At 41.2% G+C, this 24,827-nt stretch overlaps 1 protein-coding gene across 3 annotated transcripts in view; it reads right to left on the bottom strand.

The window, feature by feature from the left end:
- The window catches only part of LOC106566022 (synaptotagmin-2), a 44,750-nt gene continuing 19,923 nt past the window's right edge, over positions 1 to 24,827 (bottom strand). Inside the window, exons 1-9 of one of the 3 annotated variants that reach the window (XM_014133807.3) lie at positions 20,292 to 20,425; positions 13,987 to 14,217; positions 13,627 to 13,787; positions 8,064 to 8,192; positions 6,061 to 6,228; positions 4,211 to 4,378; positions 3,865 to 3,982; positions 2,727 to 2,860; positions 1 to 2,250 (exon numbers count right to left, since the gene is read on the bottom strand). In XM_014133807.3, the coding sequence (XP_013989282.1) occupies positions 2,035 to 2,250; positions 2,727 to 2,860; positions 3,865 to 3,982; positions 4,211 to 4,378; positions 6,061 to 6,228; positions 8,064 to 8,192; positions 13,627 to 13,787; positions 13,987 to 14,188 (1,296 nt within the window). In that variant the 5' untranslated portion in view covers positions 14,189 to 14,217; positions 20,292 to 20,425 and the 3' untranslated portion in view covers positions 1 to 2,034. Of the gene's footprint in view, positions 2,251 to 2,726; positions 2,861 to 3,864; positions 3,983 to 4,210; positions 4,379 to 6,060; positions 6,229 to 8,063; positions 8,193 to 13,626; positions 13,788 to 13,986; positions 14,218 to 20,291; positions 20,426 to 24,827 lie in introns of those variants that run through there. The other 2 variants (XM_014133806.3, XM_014133808.3) reach the window with 2 other exon arrangements.

The following is a 24,827-nucleotide window of genomic DNA, read 5'->3' as shown; positions in this document are numbered from 1 at the left end:
TATTTTTCTCTCCATTTTATTATCAAAATGACATTGGACACAAACACACATACACACTAATTATGGTTCCTCTTTAAAACATGCTGCTATTTACAACATTTCATAGATACATGCTGTATTAACACATTTTCTCACTGTATAATGTTTACAGTAGGACGAGAGAGAGGGGGGCAAAACGACATATCAACGGACGTATTAGTATGCCAACGTTCCCCCTCCTTTCAGTTTGATCACCTTATACACCATGGCCTCCTGGCATCAACATTTCAGGATGTCTAACGAACAACGCCCTTGGGAAAAACAGGTTTGAATAAACAGCGGACAATACCACAATGTTTCAGGACTTTGGCGTCTTACAGAAAAGGGTTACATACTAAGCAGGTTGCTGATGAGTGCATGGTGCAAAAGTCAAAGCTAACGACATGAAGATAAGCACAAAGCATAAATCATGCTTACTTTACTCTCATTTGTTTCAAGCAAATGCTGCATTTCCGGTTGCTTGATGATGAACTTTTCATCATTACAATGTGAACATCCAAGAATTGAATGTCTACCCACACCACTTCAGCTATCCTCAGCAGAGAGAAATAGACGTTGGGCCTTCATGCAAACACACTTTTAAACTGAGAAAACATCCCCTCCAGTATGTTTGTATCAGTCATTTCAGAGATGCAGAGTGCTTTACAATTCACAGGCAGTGGCTGTAACAAGCACATGGTCCCATCTTATAACATATGTTTCTTTCATCTCCATAGCATTAATACCAAAAATGTGCTCACAATAGTGTACAGGGTGCAATGTTGTCTTAGTAGAATATGATTGATCGATTTTCTTTATTTTCTTGAACATACATCCTCAACATTGTTTATCTTTGACTTGAAATAGTAAAAGGTCAAATGTGTTTTCAACACATGCAATTGGTAGTAAATATCTCATCACTAACAAAGCATGGTCGTCATGGTTTTGGATGACAGTGATAATTCTTCAGTCATCTTTATTTTGGACATGGATAAGTAATCACTTTTACATCCAAGTGGTCAAAGTAGGTCTGCAGCACATTTGCAGTTTCCTTTTGGACTGTGTCATTATGACGTTTGCCAGGTATATAGTTTCCCTCAGTGCACTCTAAGTTGAGAGCCTAAAGGCACCCATGAATTCCTCCCAGTCTGTGTATCACACTGAAAACACTGGAAGCTGTATTGACCCTGTCCATAACGGCATCGAAATTAATCATGTTTGATAAATAATAATTAACTGCAAAGCCAAATATTATTTTTGGCGCAATATGTCCATCTCTCATATATATGGGAATACATATAATAATAATAATAATAATAATAATAATAATAATAATACAATTGGAACAAAAAAAACATTGCATTGTAAAGTTCTTTCAGAAAGACATTCTGGAATGAATTGCTGCATTATATTACCTTAATACCTACCATCACACCTAAACCCTTTCCATTAGTAGACTTAAAACTGTTTTATGTGAGAAATGGCCCAATACTAATCTCTACTGCAAGATATGGCACACTTATTGGTTGAGAACAAGATATATGCTAATGGGAATCGGTTTGGCATGGTTTATGTAGAGCAGTGAGAGCATAAGTAAAGCATGCACATGTTCTATAAACTAAATGAAGAAGCTATAACCAGCATCACTTTCATTGAGTCTTTCTCCAAATTTTCATTGTCAGCATCTAAGCATCTGTTCCTAAAAAGCATGTTCAAATGAAACACAGATCAATTTATCTATCTATCAATCAATCAATCAATTTATCGCTCAATCTCCTTCTTCTCTCTTTACACTAAATACGTGAAATGCTACGGTGTTGGAAAAAGTGTTGTTTATGTTCTTCGATTTAATTATGAATAAGCTGATATTTTAGATGTTTCTTTTTTTTTGTTCAGTGTTTCAAATAGACATGACAGAATCTTGTGGAAGTCATGAGTTTCATGCAGTGTAGGGCAGTTGGGGAGGGAGGGTTTCTGAGTTAGTTGGTTAGTTGGTAATCAATCGGACAAGTTAAGTTACTTTTTTGCATTTAAACCTGCCAGTGCCGCATCTATATCCTCCTCCTGTTGTAGTGGGTGCCACTGGGCAATGGGACGCCTGGGGTTAGAGAGCATGTCAGACCAATGCTTCAGACCAGGGCCCGTCGCCTTGCTGCCCACAAATATCTTCCCAATGGCGTCATTCTTGCCAATCTTGTCATAATCAAACACTGTCACCACCACCAAAATTTTCTGAAGAGGAAAGAGAGAAAAACATGTATATGTGTAGTAGATTCTACATGTGTGCACTCACATAGCCATTCATATGCAAGCCTCATACAGTAGGTATTAAACTACCAGGTTTAAAAAAGAAAACACCACTCAAAAACTCTTTTGGTGTTTGCTTCATTAGTCGACTGTTGATGCAGTTCCAAAATGTTAGTTGCAAAATGCATCATAGTGGTATTTTGAAAGTTCTATGTCTTGGAAACGTGATTGCTGACAAGCAAAACAATTTTGGGACAGTATCAACAGTGGACCAATGAAACAAATACGAAAAGATAGTTTTTGAGTGTTATTTTCCTTAACATTTCCACTGAATTGTATTGATTTTCTTTCATCATTGAATTGCTGTAAAGCATCAAAGCATAGCGAACATGGAAACGCGGTTGTAGGCCTAGAGAAAAAAAAACAAGAGCAGACCACCAAAAATAAGTAGTGTTCTGCACCTGCATCATGTCCATTGGGATCTCAAAGCTGAAGGACTCGTTGTAGTACGGATTCAGTGTGTTCTTCTTCACTGTAGTCTTCTTCTTCTTCAGTTTCTTGCCTCCCTGCAGCAACGCGATCTTCACATAGGGATCTGCAAAGAAAGACCAACAGATATTCAATCTCTCATTTCATGTTTTAAGTGCATCACTTCGGTAGAGCAAAAATGTGATGTGATATGAGTTGCTTGCTAATTAGAAAAATAATTCAGAGAGCTCATTAATGCAACATACAGTAGCACAATGTCTGCAAATAAATCAGAGATTCTGCATCACTGAGCTGTTTAATTAATGGCAGATTGACATGCCTGATTGATTGGAAATGATCTACTGTTATGTCCAGTGGTTTGCCCTACCAGACAGTCCACCCACAAGTTGTTTTAACAGCAGACAAACTGTACATTTTTAGTACTAAAATAGGGTTCTTTGATTTGTGACCAGGGCGGGACCCTTTTTGGGGCTTTGTAGACTCCTTTCTTGAAGGTGCTATTTAGAACTTTAAAAAATATATATTATTTCATGAGATGGTTCTGAATAGCACCATACACATTTAACCTCTGTAACAGTTATCTACGAGTAATTGGTATATGATATGTATGATGATGAAGATATTCAGTTTTTAACATTGTTATGCTACTGTGTTGTAATATGGGGTTGATCATGCTTAATCACTCTCACCTGGGAGTTGTATCAACCTGACTCAACCATGTCAAATGATGAAGTTAGTCCAAAAATATAAACTCGCATATACTTGCAGACCCTTCTCACTGACGGTATCGGACTAGCCACCTCAACAGAACCCATGAACATAAACACAGACACAAGACAGGTAGAATAAAACAACAAAATCATAGGTACCACACAGTAAGTGAAATAATGCAACATAAAGAACAGGAATTCATAATTACCCATAACCATCTAGTGAAGGACTGCTTCAACATTGTAAAGAACAATTTGGAAGGGGAGGGTTCTATATAGAGAATGGTTCTTTGAGAAGACATGGTTCTACATAGAACCATCACTCACTGCAAAGAACCTTTCAAGAACCCTTTAAGAATCTCAAGAGTAAACTGTACGTCCAGTGGAAGTCTTAACGTACCAGACAGTCCACCCACGTCCATCTTCTTGAGGTTCTTTGCCTCCAGGATACAGACAGTGAGTTTGCCAGCGGTGGGCACGTAACGAAGAGAGATACAGATGTCTCCCAGCTTCTCAGGCTGCATGGAGATTAAGGACAGAGAGAGGGCAAGCACAGAGAGAGCAACGACACAGAGAGGGAAAGATAGACAAAAAATGTATATTACAATTGTCAGAGCTTGGCTGTTGTTAATTCTGATGGGGCAACGTTCCCGTCCAACGATTAGCTTAGTTAGATAAAATCACAGAAAGATCAATCAATCAATTATGACTAGTTTAAATAGTTTGTGTTTCTTTTCAGAGCATACCTCCTCTTTGTCTGCACTCTCCAGGTCCTTCCATTCTTCGATGGGCTGTCCCAGGTCAATGGTGTTCATGGGGATCCTCACCTCTCCAATGATGTCATGCTTGGAGAATCGGTCGTAGTCAAAGACTGACATCACCAGGGTTTTCCCACCGAGCTCATCATATGGTAACTGAGGAAGGAACACATCAACAACAACAACAACACCACAACACAACAACAACACAACTGGATTATTAAATCTGAATGTAACCACATGTCCCTACTGTATACTATTTGAATTGTTAATACTGTGTATCTGTGATATTGATGATTATTCGTTTTTAAAGAAATAAACATCTTATTTTGTGTCATGGGCTGCTGGCAAGACATTGATTACTGACACATAAGTAATAGGGCACAATGTAAGCTAACATGCAGTACATACAGAGTTTTACAACACAGAAGAGGAAAGGCAGAAAATGGCTTAGTCTGAATTCTAATGTGTAGCACGGTTTTTACTCAGGAAACATCTAAGGAGAGATTTGTTCAGCTCTAATGGCACTAAAGCATAATTAGAGTATCTAATATGGGTTCTATTGATTCACTCCAGCCCTTGCAGACCTGGAGCTCTATTTTAATGAACCTTACACAATGGTAAATCAACAAAAAAATTCACCATGTCATTGGATTTAGGTTAACAGTTTTGCTGACAAAAAGACAACAACATTGATTCAACCAGTTTTTTTCCCAGTGGGATGTCTTTACGCAAATAATAAATACTAGGCTCCCGTAAATTGTATTGTATATGTGAGGAGCGTTCTCAATAAGCAAGAGATAGCCTAGGCCTACTGTTGATACGGTGTTATAGGACTGAATATTTTGAATATGTTTGGAGGAGCGGGTCTTTGATAACTGGACAAGAGGCTCTCTTTGGATATGAGGATGGATACAAGCCAAATGGAGTATGCATTGCAGGGTAGGCCTTTGTGAATTCTGAATAATGCAAAATATGACGGCAAAATTCTCACAAGTAGACCATTTAAAAACATCTTATGGATAGGATACTTGGCTAATGCATGGCCAGGATAAGGAAGACATTTCTGTTGAATCAGCTTTTGTTATGATAAGGGTAGCCTTACCATAGGGCTTGTTTTTCAATCAAATGAAACGTACCTCAGATATTGCCACCCCTCCCACCTCAGCGCAAGCGAGCTCACATAAGACAGGTAAATTACCAATCCTTGCTTAAGGGTTGGAAAATAGCAGAGTGCTGGCTTTAACAGGTTGGAATTGCCAACGAGTGTATAATACACTAAAGCAGGTCTAGGAACTAGAAGCTAGACATTCTATTTTCCTGTGGTGAAGGGTCTCATGACAAATATAAATAAACAATTAATTCTAAAGGCATGCATCTGATTTCATATACTGTAAATTCTCCAAACTGTTCATCGATGGTCCCTACTCTAGGGACAGTGCTTTCACATTGACACTGAGAGGCTTATACAGTCTCCATGGACCTCATTGAGTAGTACAGGAAGCTGCAGTTAGTACACAGGCAAGAGGGTATATAGCAGGCAGGCAGGCAGGCATGGCAAGCCAGCACTGCTCCACACTATGACGTGAACACAACAACAACACATACTGTGGCTTCATAATGAAAAATAAATGTAGGCAACAACCACAAAATCTTATACCATGTAGCATCTTATGTCTGATTTTTTTACAACACCAAAACTGTTAAATTAGATTTAGTTTGAGACTCCACTGTACTAGCCTGACACAATATTTTTGGCATGATGATTGATACCTTTTATATTCCAACTAACTTCTGTGCAAGTGCAGTCCTGGTATAGAGACTGTGTTATGACTTACCTTAAAAACAAATGACTCATTAAAGACAGGGTTCAGGTTTTTCTTTTGAACCTTGGTGTCAAACTTCTTCTTCTTGTCTGGGAGGACGAAGACCTTGACGTACGGGTCAGAGGTACCTCCGCTGTCCATGGAGATAAGATCAGCAGCTTGGAGGATTCCCACTGTGAGCTGTGAGGGGAGGGGAGGGGAGGGGGGAGGGGCAGAGTGTTCAGGGGTCAGAGACAGCATTGAGACAAACCAACCATATTAGGTGAGAAAACAACATACATTAATCTATTCATGTGTGCTTCCTGTCACTGCTGCAGATAAATGCTGCAGCCTTGTTACATAAGCTTGTGGCCTGTTGGCTGACAACCTAAAGCTGCAACAATAATTATCACAGCCCTTTTAGATGACTAAGATTAGATACAAGCTATCCACACTAGAGCTGTCAAATATATTTGCTGCCATGACATCAGAAAGTCACAGAATATCATGTTACAGTAGTTTTGCATATCTGAAAAAGAGGTACTTGTGCCAAGTATCATTGTGCTCTGAATGATGGAGAGATTAATTATTTTGAAGGTATAGTAATTGATTCAGCTAGAAAGAAAGGACCTGCTTTAATGTACATTTTCATCTCAAGCCCTGATCCTGCGTCAGTGATTCCAAGCCCTGATCCTGCGTCAGTGACTCCAAGCCCTGATCCTGGGTCCGTATCTCATGAGGGACTTCCTTATTTCAGAATGACTCTGCATTTCCACTCCTCTTGGACTTACGTCACAGTGCCAAAATCCTGCATAGCATTGCACACTCACTGTAACACTGACTCCACCCATGCATTTACAACGATGCTGAATATACTAGAGAAACCCTCTCATACCCAGAACCCTGATCTGGATTCACTGCTCTCTTGAATATTTTTATTCATCAACCCTAAGTTCAGCAGTTGTCAGCTGTCTCTCCCCAAAACTGTTGCTGCACAATTCTGCTGATGTTTTTACAGAGCTGTTGATAAAATATGCTTGTTTGTTCAAGGTACTTTGAGGGGATGTAGGCATGCTATGTGGAGCATGGCCACAAGGGTCCCACCATGCCCACTGGTTAGTACTCAACAATGCCAAAGCTGAGTTGTAGCTCAGTAAAAACACTGATTTCTAGATGGATGACTCACCACCAGGTTCTTCAGGTCCACCAGTCTACTCTCTGGATATCGATACATCTGTAATTTAGACTACTGTAAGTATGTCTTTAATTTCTACAAGATGATAGGGCTGGGCAGGAGTAATCCAGTATTGGAGTACTCGAACGGACGTCAAAACTCAATCTTTAACCACAGATCACCTTTTTTTCATATAATAGGCATATGTAGGAGCAGCAATCTCGCATCACAACTTTTGCCGCTGCAAAGCGCCACTGTGACCTCACCAAAGCTGAGCAGGTAACACAGCTCATTATGGTTTCAATGAATGATTCAAATGACTTTTTTTTTGTGGACTGAATATGTAATGGAGCAATTTGATTTCAGTTTATATTTAATTACTCAACTTACCTTTAGTAGTCCTTTTGATTCCTAACATAAGGCTTCCACAAGCAAGGGCCACTGCTGAGGTTACTGCCTTTTTGAAGATTGTGTTTCCCACAATATCATATAACTATTTGATATTACGGTTTCAATAAATTCATCTTAAAATTTCACTAGCGTTTTTATTGTCTGAATATATGGCTCAATTTAGTTATTGGGATTTGTTATCTGTAATGGTTATGATAAATTAGACATTGTTGCACACTGTTGTCATATAGATACATGGGCACACATAATGTTTTTCAGTGCGGGCCTTGTGTTCTAAAAATTGTAGTTTTTTTTATAGTAAAAAAAATCATATTCCCATCCCTGGAAGTTGATGGACTCTTTCTGATAGACTGACAACGCTGCAAATATTGTATTACGGTAAAACAGCCTAATACAGGTTTAGCTGAGCAGTGCCTACAAGGATTTAAAGGGGGAAATATCAGCCACTAACCTTACTGTCTTGGAAGTCATAGTCCAGCGAGTACTGCAGCTTGCCAAGTTTCTCCTCCTCTTTCTCTTCCTCCTCTTTCTCCTCCTCCGTGAGGCCTGTCTCGCCTTCATCATCGTCATCGTCCTGTTTCTGCAGTGGTAGAACACAGGACACAGGGATCAGAGTTGAGGGGTCTGGGGTTAGGTGTAGGAGTCAGATGGAGGGTGCCCCACCCACCACAGACAGCATGCCACAGACAGACAGTGGACGTTCAGGAGGCTTGTGTTGTGTTGTGTTGCATTGCGCTGCGTACGGTAGCACCAGGGTTTGTTGCGTTGCCTTGCGTTGCCTTGCTCCCGCTTACCTGCTTCTCACCTGGTGGCATAGTGGAATACCATCCTGTCTCTAATGCAACCAGGGACTCAGGAATGATGTTTTCTAGCTAATGACTTGAATTCAAAATGTCCTTTGGTGACACAATTGTTTTACCCTGTCTTTTACATCTTACCCCATATTCCCAAGGAACTAGTTAACTGATCCTCCAAAAGCAGGGCCTGTATAATCTTACTTGCTTTCTTTTTATTCCATTAATGTGTCACCAAGGAATGTTCCTCTCAAGTCCGGTCACCATTTTCCCCAGCCAAATGGTAGCTACAGGATTAAAGGGCATTGCCAGCTATTTGCATAATGTCGAAGCAGTATTTCAGTTAGATAACAGCCAGTTATGGTAACCCCTGTTTCTGACATGTTCAAGTTTCCGTGACTATTTCATCTGCAAACCTGTGCTTCATTTTTTTATTCTCGTTTGAGTGACAAAGTAATTGGGGTGCAGATGAAAAATATTGATTGATTGGTCATGCGGTTATCATTGTCGTCATCATGTCCCACAAACAACCACCATGCCCTTTTTCACATGCATATATTAATAGTGTTATTTGTGGGTTGCGTTTAAACTATGCCCAATACGTTTCATATTGGGGTGAGTTTGGCATCACACTGTCACATAATGGGCAATACGTTATTTAAATATTTTTTTTGTTTTCTCTCAGGGTTTTATGGAGCAGACCATAGCGTTCTCATTTAACTTCTCAAAACATAATTAAAAAACATGATAGAAAAGCAAAGAAGCTACGATTTTCATTCCATGAAACCCCCCCTCATCATCATCATCATCATCATCTGCCCATGGGCCAGAGAGCATCACCGCGATCCTTCCACCTACCGTAGATCAGGGGTCCATCACAGTCAAGAAACACGATGCACACATAAGAGACAAAGTGAAGAGGAGGAGAGCAGAGAGAGGAAGAGGTTTGAACTTACGACACACCAGAAAACAAACAACACCACCGGCAACACTAGGACGATGAAAAATGACAGTGATTGACTGTTCGTAAAAACAAAAAAAAATGTAAACGTCCTACTTCCAGGACCATCTTTCACCATGTGGAGACAGTTACTTGTTTTAATAACTGTTACTGGTGAATGGGGCCCTGTTAATGATAGTGGACACATTCAGCCTGGAATTAAGCAGGAGCACTTTTCACAGTCCTCCCCTGTTTATTCTGCTTAGTCTGAGATATGGCTCCTCTGATCCATGGGTATGGCTCCTCTGATCCATGGGTATCATGTCTATTATCCTTAAGCACGGAGGACAGCTTACCCTAGCAGTCATCCGTTAATTGGAATGCCACAAAAGACAGGGCTTCATTACTTTCTCTACCCATTACCCAAACCATCCCTGGTCCTTTTCCCATAACAAATGTGTAATTTTCACCGTATGTCACAATCAAGTACAGCACACGGTTTAAAACAACAACAACAACCACATCAAGAGAACAGAGAGGATAGGAGGTTATCGACATGTCTCCCTAAGTCTGGTCTAAGTGCTGCCAACGAAAGATCAAAGGTTGTTACTGATACACCAAGGGATGCATAAAGAGCATGTGTTGTTGGTCAAATCTATATACAGATGTCAGATCTTAATTTGATCACTCTTTTGCTGCTGAGAATGTTCCTGCACCGCAGGAAATGCAGAGTAGCTTCGTGATTTACATAAATTCACAGAAAACCCACACTAACACACGGTTATATTAACAGTATTGCACTCTTGATGTAGCCTACTTTTGGCCAGCTAATAGTCCAACCACTGATCAAGCAAAATTATGGAATAAGCATTCAAATTCTGTTGCTGCAATTACAGTATATACGTACAAAAGTATGTGGACATCCCTTCAAATTATTGGATTTGGCTATTTCAGCCACACCCGTTGCTGACAGGTGTTTAAAATCTCTGCATGTCTGTCAGACATATCAGTGTGGATGACGGATCACCACCTCAAGCTGAACCTCGGCAAGACGGAGCTGCTCTTCCTCCCGGGGAAGGACTGCCCGTTCCATGATCTCGCCATCACGGTTGACAACTCCCTTGTGTCCTCCTCCCAGAGTGCTAAGAACCTTGGCGTGATCCTGGACAACACCCTGTCGTTCTCCACTAACATCAAGGCGGTGACCCGATCCTGTAGGTTCAAGCTCTACAACATTCGTAGAGTACGACCCTGCCTCACACAGGAAGCGGCGCAGGTCCTAATCCAGGCACTTGTCATCTCCCGTCTGGATTACTGCAACTCGCTGTTGGCTGGGCTCCCTGCCTGTGCCATTAACCTGTTAGGGCTAGGGGGCAGTATTGACACGGCTGGATAAAAAAACATACCCGATTTAATCTGGTTACCACTCCTACCCAGTAACTAGAATATGCATATACTTATTACATATGGATAGAAAACACCCTACATTTTCTAAAACTGTTTGAATGGTGTCTGTGAGTATAACAGAACTCATTTGGCAGGCAAAACCCTGAGACATTTTCTGACAGGAAGTGGATACCTGATGTGTTGTATTACCTTTAAACCTATCCCATTGAAAAACACAGGGGCTGAGGAATATTTTGGCACTTCCTATTGCTTCCACTAGATGTCACCAGCCTTTACAAAGTGTTTTGAGTCTTCTGGAGGGAGATCTGACCGAACAAGAGCCATGGAACGATGATGGCCCATTAGACACCTGGCGCGCGAGTTCATGTTGGGTACCCTCGTTCCAATACGTTATAAAAGAGTATGCATTCGTCCACCTTGAATATTATTCATGTTCTGGTTAAAAAAGGCCCTAATGATTTATGCTATACAACGTTTGACATGTTTGAACGAACGTAAATATATTTTTTCCCCTCGTTCATGACGAGAAGTCCGGCTGGCTTAGATCATGTGCTAACAAGACGGAGATTTTTGGACATAAATGATGAGCTTTTTTGAACAAAACTACATTCGTTATGGACCTGTGATACCTGGAAGTGACATCTGATGAAGAGAATCAAAGGTAATGGATTATTTACATAGTATTTTCGATTTTAGATCTCCCCAACATGACGTCTAGTCTGTATCGCAACGCGTATTTTTCTGGGCGCAGTGCTCAGATTATTGCAAAGTGTTCAAGAGATGTAAATCTATAATTCTTTAAATGACAATATAATATTTTACCAATGTTTTCTAATTTTAATTATTTAATTTGCGACGCTGACTTGACTGCCGGTTATTGGAGGGAAACGGTTTCCTCAACATCAATGCCATAGTAAAACGCTGTTTTTGGATATAAATATGAACTTGATAGAACTAAAAATGCATGCATTGTCTAACATAATGTCCTAGGAGTGTCATCTGATGGAGATTGTAAAAGGTTAGTGCATCATTTTAGCTGGTTTTATGGTTTTGGTGACCCTGTCTTTGAATTGACAAAACATTACACACAACTCTTGTAAATGTACTGTCCTAACATACTCTAAATTTATGCTTTCGCCGTAAAACCTTTTTGAAATCGTAAAACGTGGTTAGATTAAGGAGATGTTTATCTTTCAAAGGGTGTAAAATAGTTGTATGTTTGAAAAATTTGAATTTTGACATTTATTTGGATTCAAATTTGCCGCTCTTGAAATGCACCTGCTGTTGATGGAGTGCACCACGGGTGGCACGCTAGCGTCCCACCTAGCCCATAGAGGTTAAACCCCTACAACTCATCCAGAACGCCGCAGCCCGTCTGGTGTTCAACCTTCCCAAGTTCTCTCACGTCACCCCGCTCCTCCGCTCTCTCCACTGGCTTCCAGTTGATGCTCGCATCCGCTACAAGACCATGGTGATTGCCTACGGAGCTGTGAAGGGAACGGCACCTCCATACCTTCAGGCTCTGATCAGGCCCTACACCCAAACAAGGGCACTGCGTTCATCCACCTCTGGCCTGCTGGCCCCCCTACCTCTGAGGAAGCACAGTTCCCGCTCAGCCCAGTCAAAACTTTTCGCTGCTCTGGCACCCCAATGGTGGAACAAGCTCCCTCACGACGCCAGGACAGCGGAGTCAATCACCACCTTCCGGAGACACCTGAAACCCCACCTCTTTAAGGAATACCTAGGATAGGATAAAGTAATCCTTCTAACCCCCCCCCCCCTTAAAAGATTTAGATGCACTATTGTAAAGTGGTTGTTCCACTGGATATCATAAGGTGAATGCACCAATTTGTAAGTCGCTCTGGATAAGAGCGTCTGCTAAATGACTTAAATGTAAATGTAAATGTAAAATCGAGGGCCAAGTCTTGGTCCAAAAGACTCCTTAACAGCTTCTACCGACAAGCCACAAGACTGCTGAACTTTCAATCAAATGGACTATTTGTATTGACCCCCCCCCCCCCCCCCCCCCCTTAGTTTTTAGAATGCTGCTACTCGCTGTTTACTATCTATGCATAGTCACTTTACCCCTACCCACATGTACAAATTACCTCGACTAACCTGTACCACCACCCATTGACTCGGTATCAGTACCCCCTGTATATAGCCTCATTATTGTTATTTTATTGTCTAACCTTTTTCCTTTTTTTATTGTTTCCTTTAGTTTATTTAGTAACTCTATTTTCTTAAAACTGCATTGTTGGTTAAGGGCTTGTAACTGAGCATTTCACGGTAAGGTTTGCACCTGTTGTATTCGGTGCATGTGACAAATACAATCTTATTTGAATTTGATTTCATTTGATGAATCACGCTTCACCATCTGGCAGTCCAACGGACAAATCTGGGTTTGGCAGATGCCCGTCATTTTGGAATGAGATTTTCAACTAGCAGGTGTTCACATACTTTTGGTCAGGTAGTGTATTTTACTATGGTCAAATTAAGATCTTCCATCTTTACATATTGACCAAAACATTCCCAAGTTCCTCAAACAAAATAAATTGTTGCACAGTAAATAAAATAGGCAACCTTATTGTTATGGAGGAATGAAGTCTGTGGCTTAGTAGGCTAATAATTATAGATGCCCTCTGTCAGCTATCCCGAGATGAATTCCTAGTCCTGTTTGTCTACATACATCATCTAAAAATAAATAACTTAACGTACTGATATTCATGTGAGTTTTGTGTTCATATTCATATGAGTTTTATGAGTTTTGTGTTCAAATGAAATACGTATCCTGAGTGTGATATATGTTATGTCTGTCGGAGTTGCATGTACTCTGCGAACTGAGTTTATATGTGGAGCTCGAAGCACCATACCTCGTCCCCTTTCATGTTCTTCATGTTGAGGCCATCTTTGCCCTTCTTGCCCTTCTTGTTCTTCTTCTTCTTACAGCAGCACTTCTTGATGATGCAGAAGCAGCAGGTGAGGATGAGGAGGGCGGCCACCACAGCGATAGCTATGATGGCCCAGGAGGGTACTGCAACACACACAGGGGAGTTATGAGGAAAAAAACACTACTATGTAAATACCTCAATATGGGTTGGATTTAATTGAACTCCTATGAGATCATTCAGATTTAGGATTCTATGTTCCAATGTTGTTCCATGCATAGTACATGAGTTATGAGTCAGGATTGGTAAAAAACAAAGTATTTTGGTTAACCAGGGAAGACGTACATGGGATCTTATCGATCTCATTCATGAACTTGCTCTTGATCTCTTCGAACATGTCGTTCTTGGAAACTGTGCCGTTGCCTGGGGGTTCAGCCACGGTGGTGGCGATGGCGATGGCTGGGGCCGCGGTCATAGTGGCGCCGGTGCCCGTGGGCTCTGGACCAACCATGGCCTCAGGCTTATTCTTGAATAAGTTCCACTTCATCCTCAATGACTAGGCCACACACACAGTCCCTGGGGCAAGTCACAGATACACAAAGAAACGGTCAGTTGCCATCACCAGCAGCACAGATAATGAAGTGTGTAACCTTTGGTATAACAGACAAACACACACACACATCAAAAAGACATGTATTTCATCACTTATTACCTATCGCCATAGACGTATCACTATCATAAAAACATTGCTTCATGGCAATGTTAGGGAATTAAAAATAGGCATCTGTTAGAGATTTACTTCAGAAGTTAGATTAGTCTTGAACTCTCTGGCACTCCACTCCAATAGAAACAATTTAGTAGCTGAGTATTGGTTTTCTGCACACAAAGCAAGGAAATGGAGGATCTACCATTCTACCATGTGACCCAACTCAATTCCTTAGCAATGTGTCAGACAGTAGAGCAGCACAGTGACAAGGCTGGAGTGTTGTAGGGAAATGGCCTCCTTGACATTAGTCCACATCACAGACCCTGAGGATAAAAATGCCAGCCGGTAGACCTGCATCATTAATGTACTATAAACTCCTAAATGGATTTAACTCAGGGATGAAACGGCTAATTTCATTTGTTTGAGGAATGAGACACAGTATCTTAATATTACATCAATGTCAATAGAATAAAATCTGTCAATGAGGCCCTCAGTCCCTTGTGAAAGCTGATATTCAACATTACAGCATTACATCACGGTCCATTAGGGATTAAATAAAAATGAATGGTTGGAGTTAACACATCTTCTACTTGAGGTGGAAAATGTGCCAAAGAAATACAAAGGCTCCCTATCCAAAATGTGTTCCAAAGTGTCAGGATGGTGGGTGTAGCTGGTGTGTAAAGACAGGGGCAGGAGAGCAGAGATGAGGGAAACAACGCACTTTACTCGACAGCACAAAGTAAACAATTTACAAAGTGCAAAAAGAACGGTTGCCACAAAGCATGGGTGATAAACAGCACCCGGTACAAACCAGCCGGAACATACTGACCTGAACAAATAACAATCACACACAAAGACATGGGGGGAACAGAGGGTTAAATACATGTCCAGTAATTGGGAAATGAAAACCAGGTGTGTGGGAAAACGAGACAAAACAAATGGAAAATGACAAATGGATCGGCGATGGCTAGAAGACCGGTGACGTCGACTGCCGAACACCACCCGAACAAGGAGAGGCATCAACTTCGGCCGAAGTCATGACACAAAGAGGACTATTTTCCATTTATGATGTGTGATCTGTTCCCTCTGAAGGAATGGCAAAGACTAAGGTGATTGTAATATGTCAATTATAATATGCTATGTCTCTTCTGAAACAATGATCTCCACCAAATTGAAATGAGGCACTTGTGACCGAAACATCCTTCTTTCTACTGGAGCGTCTAGGTCCAAAAGGCTCCTTATCAGCTTCTACCCCCAACCCATAAGACTGCTGAACAATTCATCACTGTTTATTATCTATGCATAGTCCCTTTACCCCTACCTATATGTACATAGTACCTCAATTACCTCGACTAACCTGTACCCCCGCATATAGTCTTGTTATTGTTATTTTATTGTGTTACTTTTTTTACTTTCGTTTATTTAGTAAATATTTTCTTAACTTTTATTTTCTTAAAACTGCATTGTTGGTTAAGGGCTTGTAAGTAAGCATTTCACAGTAAGGTCTACACATGTTGTATTGGGCCCATGTGATAAATACAATTTGATTTGATTTTAATCCTAATAGGATTAGTAATGTACTGTACTGAAACAATTAACACTGTGAGAAGGTGAGATGGAGAGGCTGAATGGGAATTATGACCTTCGGATGCATGTTAGACCAACTGTTAAAGGCCCCGCCTATTGCGCCCCAAAAAGTTCTCAGGAGTTCCCATTATCATGTACTGACTCATAATTACACATCTATAACAGTGAATGGCTTCTCATGTCTAATCATCTATAACAGTGAATGGCTTCTCATGTCTAATCATCTATAACAGTGAATGGCTTCTCATGTCTAATCATCTATAACAGTGAATGGCTTCTCATGTCTAATCATCTATAACAGTGAATGGCTTCTCATGTCTAATCATCTATAACAGTGAATGGCTTCTCATGTCTAAGCATCTATAACAGTGAATGGCTTCTCATGTCTAATCATCTATAACAGTGAATGGCTTCTCATGTCTAATTAGGGATTATTTTCAGAGAAATTACATTTAAAGTGAGGGATGAGATCACTGTGCAAAAAGAGAAAGGTATAACAGGAAGCAAATTAATTATATATTTTCTAATCTACCCAGCAGGGTTTGGCTCAACTCAAATTGAAGGCAGTCAATTCAGGAAGTGATTAGAAGTGTACAATTCAGAAATGTTTTAACTTAAAAAAAAAATGTTTTTACTTTTCAGTTTATTGAGAAGTAACTGAAAATAAATACATTTATTTATTTGTATTATTAAATTGTAATTGAAGTTTACTTCCTGAATTAACTGCCCTGCTACCTAGATGCAGGCTACGGTAATAACAGTGTTTATCAATCTGACAGCAATCCGCAATCACCAACCACAATCATAAAGAATAAGAATGCATGAAACGCTATAACCACACGTCTGTCTTCTTCTGGGGAATCCTATAGACCAGCAAGCAAGCAAGCATCATATCATTCTGTGCCAGTTCTGTGTTGCTCTCAGGGGCGGCAACAGGAGGAGAGAGTAGGGAACGTTACCCAATTACATTGAAGTCTGACAATTTATTTCCCAGAATTCCTAGCTACGCTGGTGTCTCAGGGGTGACACCAGCATATGATTAACATTTACAGATCACGGTGATACTCATTGTGAGTCATACTCATATTTGATTGGGTAGGACTAAGCAGGGCTGAGAAATGTCACGACAGTGCAAAAAGCATACCTCTAACCTTGAGCCAACCCACTCAACAACCCATAGGATAAAGAGCTACTTGTTGCCACAAGGCCATTGTCCGGCTCTGCCTCCCTGCTCTCCCTATTGTATCCTTCTCCCAGGGCAGGATATCTAAGGTGGAAAATGACAAAGGCCTACTCCTCTATTCTGCACATACAGAATTGGTTATAAATCTATTACTCACCAAAATCAATAATGGCAAATTACGATGAGAGTAGATGTGCACGTCACAGTAACGTGACGTCTCTAAATCCTGTTAGTCTGGTAATAGATTAACCCTATCATCTCTGCTGACATCTACAATCCTATTGGTCTGGTAACAGACTAACCCTATCATCTCTGCTGACATCTACAATCCTATTGGTCTGGTAATAGACTAACCCTATCATCTCTGCTGACATCTACAATCCTATTGGTCTGGTAATAGACTAACCCTATCATCTCTGCTGACATCTACAATCCTATTGGTCTGGTAATAGACTATCCCTATCATCTCCTGATGATGCAAAAACTCTTTGGAGAAGTAGCTGATACAAAATAGCATTATTGCTGGAGGTTGGTATACAATACTTTCACAAACAGTGAAGGAGTATTGCTATGTCAACTATTGAAAAGGGATAGAAACTGGATATATTGTAATTGAAGATATGCTTATTTGTAACATACACTGAGTGGACAGAACATTAAGAACACCTTCCTAACAATGAGTTACACCCCGTTTGCCCTCAGAACAGCCTCAGTTCGTTGGGGCATGGACTACACAAGGTGTTGAAAGCGTTCCACAGGAATGCTGGTCCATGTTGACTCCAAAGCTTCCCACACTTGTGTCAAGTTGGCTGGATGTCCTTTGGGTGGTGGATCATTCTTGATACAGTGGAAACTATTGAATGCGAAAAACCCAGCAGGGTTGCAGTTCTTGACACACTCAAACTGGTGCGCCTGGCACCTACTACCATACCCTGTTCAAAGGCACTTCAATCTTTTGTCTTCCCCATTCACCTTCTGAATGGCACACATACATAATCCATGTCTCAATTGTCTTAAAGCATGAAAATCATTCTTTAACCTGTTTCCTCCCCTTTATCTACACTGACTGAAGTTGGATTTAACAAGTGACATCAATAAGGGATCATAGCTTTCACCTGGATTCACTTGGTCAGTCTATGTCATGGAATCTGTGTGTGTGTGTGTGTGTGTGTGTGTGTGTGTGTGTGTGTGTGTGTGTGTGTGTGTGTGTGTGTGTGTGTGTGTGTGTGTGTGTGTGTGTGTGTGTGTGTGTGTGTGTGTGTGTGTGTGTGAGCCTGTGTGTGTGTGTGAGCCTGTGTGTGTGTGTGTGCGTGTGTGTGTGTGTGTGTGTGTGTGTGTGTGTGTGTGTGTGTGTGTGAGCCTGTGTGTGTGTGTCTATGTGTCTGTATGTGAGAGGCTCTCCAATGCAAAAAGCTTCCCAGAGGTTTTTCATTCTCTCTAAAAGGGCTGGATGACAAAAACGATCTGTCTCAGTTTAGTCGACAAGCAGTTTCTAAGGCCCATCTAAATGAGCAAGCAAGACAATTGGACAGAATTGGGATACATGGCAGGCAAACGTAGAGCTTAACCCCGATTACATGTGTCCTCACTGGAGACAGACCGATACACGCAGGTCTACAACGGATCTTTACTGACTTTAGAATCAGCCAGCCAGATCACCACGTGCACTCTATTTTTCTCTAGACCAGCCAGCCAGATCACCACGTGCACTCTATTTTGCTCTAGATCAGCCAGCCCGATCACCACGTACACTCTATTTTGTATAGATTTTACCATCAAAGGAGAATGTTACCTTGTCAAACCAACAGTCTTTTGTTGTAGATGTAAAGAGGTGTTTACATGCAGTTGACATATTTATGTTTTCAGAAACTTTGTGTAAACTGTACAGTTGTCTACGTAAGATACCAAGTATTGAGGCAATGATATACTGTATGTAGGAAATGCATTGTCTAAAGTCACAACAGACAGGGAAATGATCAAGACATGGGTCAGCAGCAACAGTAAAACAGTATTCTGTCAGCGTAGCTCATAACTCGACTGTAGCTGTGATTCAATGCAAGGAGCATTATAGCGCGGACAGGTAATTTATGATTGAGCCAACATGTGCAGCGTTTAACGTGAATGCAACCTCCGCAAGTGCTGCATTGTCGGCTGTATAGTGTGCTGCTCTATAACGTGGCTTGGATTGAATCCAGGTCTGTGTCTTCGTAATGAAACCTCATCTGAATTGACCTATAGGCCACAAATCAACACGCTTTGCATCTCCAACAGGTGCATTGTTTAATGTGTTCAAAAAACCTTAAAACAGCTAAAGGCTATATGCTATCCCACTCCACAAGACATGTGTTCAATTCCAGACTCCTTATGAAACGTTACAGCAGAGAAACTAGTTGTTGCCGAGCAAATCAGATCCAGCTGAATTGCTTCTGTCTGATACCTTACCGCCTGCCTGAGGCCATGCTAGCCAATGGAGTTTGGGATCAGACAAATCAAATGACTAATTGTTTGATGTCACAGACAGAATGAAAATGGCTAGTATAGACATAACTGCTTACTCTGTCCTCGCTCTCATTTATCGATATATACCAATCTTAACAGATAAGGATAATTATATGACAAATTAAAATGATTCCTGCCAAACAAATGGACATCATACATCACGACTTATAATAACAGTCGTAACAGCAATTCCCACAGGCTATATTCAATCATAGTATAATAGCCCTTGTCTAATTCTCAACTTGTATAGCGACTGTAAGACGACAGAGACAAGAAGAGAAAGCTATCCATCCTATTCATAGCAGTAGTACGTACTGTACCTCAACACTGCACACCTACTCTTAGCTGCAGGTACTCTTAGCTGCAGGTACTCTTAGATACCAGTGTCTACATTTATGCAGTTTAACACTGGACAGCTCCACTTAGCTAGTCACAAACCGAAAGCCCCAGAAACACACCATACAAACCCAATACAAACCCCTCAAATTATCTAATGATTTGCACATTCATTGTTCAAATCTTCAAACGACAGAAGAATCATTTGACAATCATTTGACACTCTCTATCATAAAAACAAAATCAGTATTAAAGTTGTCCTTAAATGACCTGCATGTCTATATTACCTGCTGATTACCATTTCCAGGGAGGAAATGAGAGTGAGGTAGAAAGTATTACCAGTCTAATGTGATGTTCCCACTGGCTGGGTGACCCATCCAATAATCAGGCTCGTAGGGCTAACGTTTCCGTGCCGTAGTAATATCTACTGATTTCTCCCATAAGCAGAGACTGCAGTCTCTCCCCTCACTTCTCTCCACTGCAGCAGAGCAGGGCAGTTCTCTCTCTCTCTCTCTCTCTCTCTCTCTCTCTCTCTCTCTCTCTCTCTCTCTCTCTCTCTCGCTCTCTCTCTCCCTCGCTCTCTCCTGTACAAACCGTCTCCCGCCTTTCCCACCCTCAATCACACACCTCCCTCTCTCAATTCTCTCCTCCCTCACTGTCTCTCCCTCAACATACACACACTCTCTCAATTATCTCCTCCCTCACCGTCTCTCCCTCAACATACACAGACTCTCCAATTGTCTCTCTCTTACTCTCTCCATCCTCATTTGCGATGCTGCTCACACTGCTGAATGCAGTATGCTGTGCATCAGTCTAGCATCTGATAGCCATCGTAAATGATCAATATTTAAACCCCCCTGTTCTCTGTTCTTAGGGGTTGGAATGGCTCATTGATTCACTGGTATGAAAGAGGGATGGAAGAGGGATGGAAAGATAGGCATGGAATGAGAGAGAAAGAAACAAGAGGAGAAGAGGAGAAAGAGAGGGAAGAGGGAAGAGGGAGGGATATAGGTGTGAGGATAGAGGGAAAGAGAGAAAATGGAGAGGTAAACTATTTACACTGAAGTTAAAAGGGTCATACTGTACTGCGTATACCAATATCTCCTCTTCAGCAAACAACCATGTATAAACATTCAGTCTTCCATCGTAGTAATGTTTGATATGCCATATGAAGAGTCTACAATCACTCCTTATCAGCCAAGAAACCCCTTCAAAATGCAGGAGACTGCATGTAGGTTTAGTTGAGAGGGATCAGCATCTCAGAATAGGTGTGCTGATTTAGGATCAGTTTGGCCTTATAGATCACAATAAATAACATTTTATCATTTTTTATCTAGGCAAGTCAGTTAAGAACAAATTCTTATTTTCAATGACAGCCTAGGAACAGTGGGTTAACTGCCTTGTTCAGGGGCAGAACGACAGATTTTTACCTTGTCAGCTTGGGGATTCGATCTTGCATCCTTTCTGTTACTAGTCCAATGCTCTAACCACCAGGCTACCTGCCGCCCCAGATTGCACAGACAGGGAAGACCTGATCCTAGATCAGCACCCCTACTCTCAAATGTTTGACATATGGCTCCTGGTGAACATGTCCTCCTCACAACACATATCTTACATGGGAGGATTTGAAAGGTGACAACAGGATGTAACAAGGATAAGGCCTTGGTGGAATCATGACAGTTATCTTGTTACAATTCACACAATATATGTAATAATGGACAGACTAAATTATCCATTTGACCTGTTTTGATTAGGATACCAAGATGATTTGATTATATGTCACGATTCATTACTAAATTACAATAGAAAATAACAAGATCATAGAGCTATTATGTTATTGATCCAGCATGAAATCTTGTTTCATATAGCTGCAAACAAAATGATCTTGTAAACATGTCATCTTAACTCTGAACTCTCAAGTTGTTTAAGTGCACCTTGAGGTTATTGCCCCACAGTACATGACACATAATAGTTAGTCTGCCCTACAGATTAGAGTTAGTTTACTCTACAGTATGAAGTTAGTCTGGCCAGCATGTGGAGTTAGTCTACTCTACAGTATGAAGTTAGTCTGCCCAGTATGTGGTGTTAGTCTGCTCTACAGTATGAAGTTAGTCTACCCAGCATGTGGAGTTAGTCTGCTCTACAGTATGGAGTTAGTCTGCCCAGTATGTGGTGTTAGTCTACCCTACAGTATGGAGTTAGTCTGCCCAGTATGTGATGTTAGTCTAACCTACAGTATGGAGTTAGTCTACTCTACAGTATGAAGTTAGTCTGCCCAGCATGTGGAGTTAGTCTACTCTACAGTATGGAGTTAGTCTGCTCTACAGATTCGAGTTAGTCTACTCTACAGATTGGAGTTAGTCTGCCCAGCATGTGGAGTTAGTCTACTCTACAGTATGAAGTTAGTCTGCCCAGCATGTGGAGTTAGTCTACTCTACAGTATGAAGTTAGTCTGCCCAGCATGTGGAGTTAGTCTACTCTACAGTATGGAGTTAGTCTGCTCTACAGATTGGAGTTAGTCTACTCTACAGATTGGAGTTAGTCTGCTCTACAGTATGGAGGTAGTCTGCCCAGTATGTGGAGTTAGTTTGCTCTACAGTATGGAGTTAGTCTACCCAGCATGTGGAGTTAGTCTACTCTACAGTATGAAGTTAGTCTGCCCAGTATGTGGTGTTAGTCTGCTCTACAGTATGAAGTTAGTCTGCCCAGCATGTGGAGTTAGTCTGCTCTACAGTATGGAGTTAGTCTGCCCAGCATGTGGAGTTAGTCTGCTCTACAGTATGGAGTTAGTCTGCCCAGTATGTGGTGTTAGTCTACCCTACAGTATGGAGTTAGTCTACTCTACAGTATGAAGTTAGTCTGCCCAGCATGTGGAGTTAGTCTACTCTACAGTATGGAGTTAGTCTGCTCTACAGATTGGAGTTAGTCTACTCTACAGTATGGAGTTAGTCTGCTCTACAGTATGGAGTTAGTCTGCTCTACAGTATGGAGTTAGTCTACTCTACAGTATGGAGTTAGTCTGCTCTACAGTATGGAGTTAGTCTGCTCTACAGTATGGAGTTAGTCTGCTCTACAGTATGGAGTTAGTCTGCTCTACAGTATGGAGTTAGTCTGCTCTACAGTATGGAGTTAGTCTGCTCTACAGTATGGAGTTGGTCTGCCCTACAGTATGGAGTTAGTCTGCTCTACAGTATGGAGTTAGTCTGCTCTACAGTATGGAGTTAGTCTGCTCTACAGTATGGAGTTAGTCTGCTCTACAGTATGGAGTTAGTCTGCTCTACAGTATGGAGTTAGTCTGCTCTACAGTATGGAGTTAGTCTGCTCTACAGTATGGAGTTAGTCTGCTCTACAGTATGGAGTTAGTCTGCTCTACAGTATGGAGTTAGTCTGCTCTACAGTATGGAGTTGGTCTGCCCTACAGTATGGAGTTAGTCTGCTCTACAGTATGGAGTTAGTCTGCTCTACAGTATGGAGTTAGTCTGCTCTACAGTATGGAGTTAGTCTGCTCTACAGTATGGAGTTAGTCTGCCCTACGGTATGGAGTTAGTTTGCTCTACAGTATGGAGTTAGTCTGCTCTACAGTATGGAGTTAGTCTGCTCTACGGTATGGAGTTACCCTTCCAAGTATGTTGAGTTAGTATGCCCTACAGAGTCATTTGCATAACAAATTAGTGACATTAAATAAAACTGAAATAACAATGTTCTCCCTTGAATGAAACTGACCGGTTTGTCTTCTAACTAGCTGCCATGTTCCTGTCCTCCCAACCCCTCTAGTTTGAGCAGAATCCTCCATCAGCATTCCAGTAAGGACTTTAGTGGAAAAGTACTATTTCTGCTCATCTCCAGAACTCTCCCAGCCACCTCCAGAGGGAATGCCTCATCCATCTCCAGAACTCTCCCAGACACCCCCAGAGGGAATACCTCATCCATGTGTTTGTGTGGAAGTGAACAGCTGGTGGCAGCCAGGCCGGCCCAGCAGGGGCTCTGTCTCTGCCATGTTTCAGCATGTTATGACTCCCTTTGCACAGAGGGGGGCAGTACTGAACTCACAGCTCACTGTGCATGGTCTGGTTCTGCCCTCGGCTGGAATAAGTAAGACTTGATGTTGTGCTATGTCAATATTCCCTAAACCAGTGGTATTAAAACTTTTTCAGAGGGGACCCCATTGTTTCTGGCAGAATTTCTGTTGTAAATTTTGCGATCCCACGCCACCAAATCTGAAGACACCGCCTTATGATCGGTAAATGTAGATTTTTACATGAACAAATAACCTTCAATTCATTACATTTGCATCTCTTATGATGAAAAGAAACCAATAAATACATTTAGTAAATTAAGTTTTCTTTTTTCAAATTATCATTATACATTTTTTTTTTATATTGTCTTGTACAATAATCTGTATTATTATATATAATCTAAATATTTTTTTTTTTTTGGGGGGGGTGAAGTGTACAGATTATTGTACGAGATATATCTATATATATATTTTTTTTGGGGGGGGGCGACCACACTGCAGTTCCCGCGACTTTGAATACCACTGCACTAAACTTTCCTTAATACCCCCTCACTCCCTACCCACTTACTCACTCCCCCCTCATGGATGTTAAAGCATTTGATTTGTGTAACAATGGGTTAGCAGGAGTTCCCTTAACACCATTTTATGTCTTTTACATCTATGAGATGGAGTGAACAAGCGCATACTTTGGGGAGGCGGGCAAGAAATCGGACAGCAGCCAGTCTCTGGGTGGAAGTTGCCCAGAGGTACAGATCATGTTTTCATTGACAAACAAACGATGCTTGTACTGTACACAAATCATGTGACAGGAATGTCCTGTTATGTCAGGTGAAAGGGATACCGTGTTGTTGGCTGGAATT

This window comes from Salmo salar, chromosome 12 (genome assembly GCF_965601325.2).
Source record: "Salmo salar chromosome 12, fSalSal1, whole genome shotgun sequence".
NCBI classification, from domain to species: domain Eukaryota; kingdom Metazoa; phylum Chordata; class Actinopteri; order Salmoniformes; family Salmonidae; genus Salmo; species Salmo salar.
This window is presented reverse-complemented; position numbering and strand designations above follow the sequence as displayed.